The sequence below is a fragment of the Psammomys obesus genome, unplaced genomic scaffold, assembly GCF_907164565.1.
Source record: "Psammomys obesus unplaced genomic scaffold, mPsaObe1.curated_primary_1811, whole genome shotgun sequence".
Taxonomy (NCBI): Eukaryota; Metazoa; Chordata; class Mammalia; order Rodentia; family Muridae; genus Psammomys; species Psammomys obesus.
Window position 1 is genome coordinate 587,576 of NW_026585644.1, and position 6,732 is coordinate 594,307.

Sequence of the window (6,732 nt, forward strand, 5' to 3'; positions counted from 1 at the left end):
TATATCACCTTTTGCAAGAGAACAGACTAGAACACCCAGGCTAGCCAGGCAGGCACCCACTGTTGCTATCAGGTATGGCACAGGGAGGGGAGCCCAGAGGAAGAATCAGGATGGTAGATCTTGCTCTTCACCTTAGAGGGAGCTAGGAATCAGGAAGCTCCTGTGTTGGCCACTGGAGCTCTGGGGGAAAAGAGATGCAGAATTCTCCCTCATTTCTGCAAACTACATGTGCATTTCTGCCATCATGTGGCAGAGTTTTCAGATCTGTACCAGAAGCTGAGGTGAGGGAGACTGGCTCTGCCCAGCAATAAGAGGAAGGGTCCTGCACTTGACTCAGGAGAGCCTTGACTGACCCACCTCTCTTTGAGACTATGTCCTGGCCCCTGATCTCTGTGAGGACGTGGACATGTCTGACCCTCCCAAGCTTCCTGCAAGCTCTCCAGTTCACAGAATTGCCAGGAGCTGCCCTGCCCTGCCCCCAGCTGGGGTGGGCTGAGAAAGCCTGCTGCCACTGGGATGTAGCGTACTGGGCCGGTTTAGGTACTGGGTTTGATCTTCATACAAAAAACAACAGCAAAAAACATGGGTGTTTCTTCTGTAAAAAGGGTGTTGGTGGGGCATGGTCAGTTTCTAATTCTAAGAGTTAGGAACTTGAGAGAGAAGGGTCAGAGGTTCAAGGCCAGCCTCCTTCACTATGTAGTGATTGAAGAGTTCAAGGTCAGCATGTTTACATAAGGATCTGTCTCAAAACAGAATGAAACCCACAAACAAAACAAAATGTGTGTGTGTTTACGAAAGAACTGGAGCTTTTTGCTCCAGTTGTCCTCATTTGTAGTGTAGCTCAGTAGTAGAACTAGATTGAGCTGGGTCCTGGGTTTTATCCCCAATACCACAAATACCAACAAAAAGGTTTGTGGACAGAGAACAAGAGTTTTCCTTGGGTTAGAAGACCTGAGGTTTGCAGGCAGGACGAGGCAACCCAGTGGAGGAAAAGGGTCCCCAGAGCAGGCAGAAGAGTAAAGGATACTCCCACAGTTAAGAGTCCTCCCCAAACGCCAAGCTAACAACCACAGCATATATGCGGGAGACTTGCGGGGGACCAGCCTCAGACAACTGTGGGTGTCGAGATTGGGAGGACTGGATTGGCCTGGGAGAAAAGTCACACATTGGGGCAGGTCCATGCTGACATGACTCATTTCGAGAGACTGTTCCTGGGCGTCCATCTCTCTGCTGTCTGCTCATGCTCTCTTTGCTCTGCTCTGGAGCAGAGCGTTAATCCCAGTTTTTTACTGCTAAATCATTTCCTTATATATTTTTTTCTACATGATCAGAAACCTTTTTGTCTTTCCCCATAATATTAGCTTTTCTCCAAGGACCCAGAGATGAGGATAAACACAAAATAGCAAGCTGTGCTCTACCTACATGGTACAATAACTGTACCCCAAAACTCCCAGAACAGAATATAGCAAGCTGTGCTCTACAGACGCGGTACAGCGACCACACTGCAAGCAAGCGTGTTTAATCATTAACTCAGTGCTCTTCTCAGACAAACCTCGCATCATAGGTCATCTGGGCAAGCTCTTGCAGTTACAATAAGTGGCAAAGAACAAAGAGGTGCTAAACAAACTGGACTATTAATTCTCAACTGCTGTTTGTAGCTGAGCAAGTTCTTTCTGAGCTTTTTCTAAACATCTTTTGTAATATGAGTGATCATTCAAAGGGTTTCTAGCCCCTTCCTCATAAACTATGCAAAGCTCCTGTAATTTCTCTATCCTATACCAAGGAGGCATGTCCATGTGATCAGGTCTTTCTAAAAAAGGTAGTTAGTATGAATCCAGTAGCTTCTCTAGGGTCTAATTCCTTTCGACTGCAGCATTCTGGGGGCTGAGTGTGGAAATTCAAACAATTCCTGATATTGTTTGATATCTATGAGCTGACTAAAGTTTTTCAGGGAAAAATTAGCATAAAAGGCCTCTATGGATTCAATTTCTTGTTCAGATAATTCAGGGTCCACTGCCTTTACAGCCAGGAGGAATGCTTCCTCCATAGTGGTTGTTTCTGAGCCATTTTCTTCAAATCCAGAACTCCTAGAAATCTTAACAGTTGCATTGACTAGGATTGAGTTAGAGGAAAATGATGGAGTCACAGTAAGAAACAAAGCAAGCAGGCATCTAGGAAAAAGCGACAGTATTTGTGGACTGGTAAGCCAGAGATGTTTTCTCCAGGGTGACAGTGCTCCAGCAGCAGAACTGTGTCAAGCGGCTGCTTCCACAACCATGTTGTTCCTGACAGGGGACCTAGCATTAGCATGCAGGCTCCGCAACTGCCACTTGAGTCTCTGTGAGCCCCTATGAGGCCTGCTTTGCTGATTCTGAGGGCCATACTCTCCAGCTGCCCCCTACCCCTCTAGCTTCCATAATTCCTCCTCCCCATCTTCTGTGTTCTTCCTTGACTTCTGAGGGGAGGCACCTGTTGGAGAGCGCCAACTTGGGCTCTTTCTCTCACTAATGTCTCTGCACCCACTCCCATCAGCCTCCCTCCATCTGCCACTGGGGCAGGCCTGGAAAGCTTGAGCATTTTAGGAAAGGCCTCTCTTTTGTCTCCCAGGCCTCAGGAAGACAGAGATAAGGGGTGGACACGCTAGGTTTACTCAGTATCCCCGCAGGAGTTGAGATTAGGATCAGAAGGTGAGGTGTGGCTGCTGGTGGAAGGAACAGACCTGTCCCTCCAACCGACAGGCTGTAGGGCTGTGGGCCTCCCCTAGGCATGCTGTGGGCTGCTGGTGGCACAGGAAGAAGTGGGCATCTGGTTGTCCATCTGCAGGGTGGGAGGTCACAGCCTGGTTTCCCCAGGCCTAAGTGGGGCATCTCTACTTTGATTCCTGCACTCTTCCCATCCTTCCCCACATGTGGCACTGTGAGGCAACCTGCTCCTGCACGCCTCACACTGGTTCAGAGGTTCACATCGGCAGCCCTTACAAACAGCTGTGTCTGACTCCTATTGTTGCTAGGTATACTGGCCGCAGAGGCTCTGAGAGTGGGCACAGGTTATCTGGGCACAGAATCTCAAGAGTCTAGACCTGTGCCTTGGGTGAAGACTGGCTGAGGTGTGGCAAAGAAGGGGTCCCATAGCTCCCCGGTAGAGTGCTTTTCTAACATGCACCAAGCCTTGAATTCCTTTCTCAACACCGAAGAAAGGGGAGAGGGAGAAGAGGGAGAAAGAAAAAAAGTTTCAGTGTGTGATGGGATGATACAAAATGATCAAGAGAGGGGCTGGAGAGATGGCTCAGTGGTTAAGAGCATGGTCTGCTCTTCCAGAGGTCCTGAGTTCAATTCCTAGCAACCATCTCTACTGGGATCTGATGTCCTCTTCTGTCACACAGCTGCACATGCAGATAGAGCATGCACATACATGCAGGGCTCTGTCTCCCTGGAGCTAGCCTCTCACACCTAACTGGTGACTGTAGATGTGGTGGTGTGAATAGCTGTGGCCCCCATAAACCTATGTGCTTGAATGACTAAGGCAACGTTTATTTTTTAAAAAGCATTTAATTGGGGATTTGCTTACAATTTCAGAGGTTTAGTCCATTATCATCATGGCGGGAGAAATGGTGGGACCTAGACAGATATGATGTTGGAGAAGGAGCTGAAAATTCTACATCCTGATCCATAAGGGGAGAGAAAGAGAGAGAGAGAGAGAGAGAGAGAGAGAGAGAGAGAGAGAAACTGGGCCTGGGTTGGGCTTTTGAAACCTCAGAGCCCATCCCCAATGACAGGCTTCCTCCAAAGAAGCCACACTTACTCCAACAAGGCCACACCCCCTGATCCTTCTAATCTTTTTAAAGAGTGGTGAGTAAGCCTTCAAATATATGAGTCTATGGGGGCCATTCTTATTCAAACCTCCACAGCCAGGCTCTTCAATACTGATAACTGCTGTTATTCCATTGGACCAAGACATGTCTAATGCCACTCTTCTTCTGGCTATGTCCCCTTTAATCACTTGACCATATACCCAACTATCTCTGATTTATAACCATTGTAGCAGTATTCTTCATTTAGAAATGTACTTAGTCCCTTCTTTTAAGCAACTACTTTTGTGAGGGTATCTCGTTGAGATATTTCTTCCATATTGTATAACATGTAGCCTGTATTGACAAATATTTAAGATGAGTCTCCAGCTAGTCCCATTGCTGCTGTTTTCTGTAATTTCCAATCCTGTTATTAGAGGGATGAGAACTGGGGCTCTCCTGATTCTTCTGTGAACCCCCACTAATATTGTACATGATTCATTTCCCCATGCTCTGTCAACCCAACGGGTTAGATTTCTCAAAGAACAAAGCCCTTTCCAGTTGGGGAAAAGACGAGGATATGTCCATGTCCCACACAGGATAAGGAGGCCTGTTTGAGATCTGCACTACAGCTCAGTTCCCATTTGTTTGAATTTTAAATCAATGGTCCAGTTACATATACTCTGTTTTAAGTTTCTTTTTCCAATGGTCCCTTTGGGAATTTTGAAATACCCAAACAGTCATGATAAGTTCCTTTAACTGTTATTCTAGTTTTGAGTTTTATTGACTTATACCTCCTTTTGCAGGGGTGGCAGCAAAATTCCACTCAGGGATGGTGTGATGGCTATTTTTAGTTGTCAGCTTGAATACATCTGGAATTAGCTTGAATCCAAGAGGCTGGTACACCTCTTACAAAGAGGGATTTCCTTCCTCCCTCTCTTCCTTCCTCCCTCCCCCCCCTTCTTTCTTTTGCTTTGCTTTATAGAAAATGTGTTACAACATTCCAATAGCGCATTATGGCTTTTTTCAAAACCTTGCTCTGCACCTTCCTCTGATCTTTTTGCTTGGATGCCAAAGAGCTGGACATTGGCCCAGGCCATGCGAAGACTGGCAAAAGCCTTGAAGTTCTTCTCTTCTTCTGTGGTGACTCTGGCTTTCTCCTTTTTGTGGACATTCCGGATGGGCATCACAGGTCCTGTTAGCTGGGTGGGCAAGTTAAGCTCTTCAGCAGAACTATCTCCTTTCTTTGGAGCAGAAGTCTTCTGGGGAAAAGTATGAGCTTGGAGCTACTCCTTGCAGCACTGAACACTGGCCTGTAGTGACTCAGTAGATTTGTTTCGCCTCCTAGGGTCCACAGAGATGCCGATGGAGCGAACCATTTTCTTAGGGATAACAGACACACGAAGTTCTTCCACCCACGCTGGAGCCCCTGCCAGCTCACCAGCTCGGACCTCAGCATGGTGTCTACCTGCAGGGCACCTCACTATGGGCCTGATGGGACCAGATGAGGGGCAGTGTGGCGCCTGCCGGGCCTTGTGTAGGCGGATCTTGAGTGCCGGCTGGTTGAACGGCCACTGAAAATCCTTGCGGAAGCGGGGCTTCAGGATCAAGCCGTCCTGGCTGGGCGCCCTGGCTGCCTCCTGTGCAGGAAACAGCCATGATTTTTTTTCTTAATTAATTAAATCATTTGAATTAGCAAGACTCACTATTTTTTAAAAAAAGATCTATTTATTATGTATACAGTGTGCCTGCAGAAGAGGGCACCAGATCTCATTATAGATGGTTGCGGGTCACCACGTGGTTGCCGGGAACTGAACTCAGGACCTTTGGAAAAGCATCTGGGCCTCTTAACCTCTGAGCCATCTCTCCAGCCCAACTCACTCTTTTTTGTATGAAAATGTAATGACTACATTTATTTTACAAGCCAAAGCTGCCCTGATCTTGCCTTTTCTCCCAACAGGAAGAGATAGACAGAATGTAGGATGGCTCAGCAGCACCTTCATGCTTAGGGGATGGCTGGTGGGCAGTGTGGGTGCATGTCTGACAGAGCAAGCTCCCACAGGTCAGTGGGTGTGGGCCATCATTTCACACCCAGGCTGGTTCGCCAGAAGATGCCCATCTCCGTGAGCTTTAGTGTGTGGGCCTCGCTGCAGGCGTGTTCTTAGAAGTGGGATAGCACCTGGCCTCATCCTGCGTACCCAGGACAGGCACAGTGGTGGCTGGAATGGGAATAGACTATATATATATATATTTTAATGTATATAGTGTTCTATCTGCTCTTAAACTCTGCGCCATCTCTTCAGCCTCCGGATAGACCCATTTTAACCTGGATCTTTGGAGATAGGAAGATTTACCTTTAATCTGGACCACATCTTCTGGTGACAGCCTATACAAAAGACAGGAAAGGAGGAAGCTTTGGCTCTCTGCCTGCTTGTTCTCAATCTTACAGGCAAGTCCATTTTATCACTGGCATCAGAGCCTGCTTCTTCAGGATTCTGACTTATACCATGGACTGGATTCTTAGGCTTTTTCTGCTAGTAGACAGCCATTGTTGGACTAGCTGGACTGCAGCCTGCAAGCCACTCTAGTAAATTCCTGGGCTGGAGTGATGGCTCAGCCGTTAAAGGCTAGGCTCCTAACCAAATGTGTATACCTATATATGTAAATTCCCTTTCTATAGCTATCTATAGATTCATTCTATCAGTTCTCTTCTAGAGCTGTCTCAGTAGCCCAATAATTCTTCATTCTTGGAATTTCCCATCTGGTACTTTTTCTAGGCAACAGAAGCTGCAGGAAGGGAAGCTGTGGATGGCAAGAGTCCCCTTACCTTGAAATACCCATAGTGGTTTGCCTTGTTTTATTGTGGTTCTGGGGACTGAACCCAGGCTTCTCCCTGGTCAGGTGAGTTACCACTGAACATTTCCCCCAGTGCTGGGTCTGTTTTT

The 6,732-nt window shown here is 47.2% G+C and overlaps 1 protein-coding gene across 1 annotated transcript; it reads right to left on the reverse strand.

Annotated features, from left to right (window-relative positions):
* Positions 1 to 2,680: 2,680 nt before the first annotated feature.
* On the reverse strand, positions 2,681 to 5,790 carry LOC129687168 (60S ribosomal protein L13-like). Its single transcript, XM_055621489.1, has 4 exons — positions 5,785 to 5,790; positions 5,188 to 5,427; positions 4,821 to 5,049; positions 2,681 to 2,817 (listed from the first exon to the last, which is right to left on the reverse strand). Exons 1-4 carry the CDS (start codon positions 5,788 to 5,790, stop codon positions 2,681 to 2,683), a joined length of 612 nt encoding a protein of 203 aa, XP_055477464.1.
* Between the last annotated feature and the right edge of the window lie 942 nt (positions 5,791 to 6,732).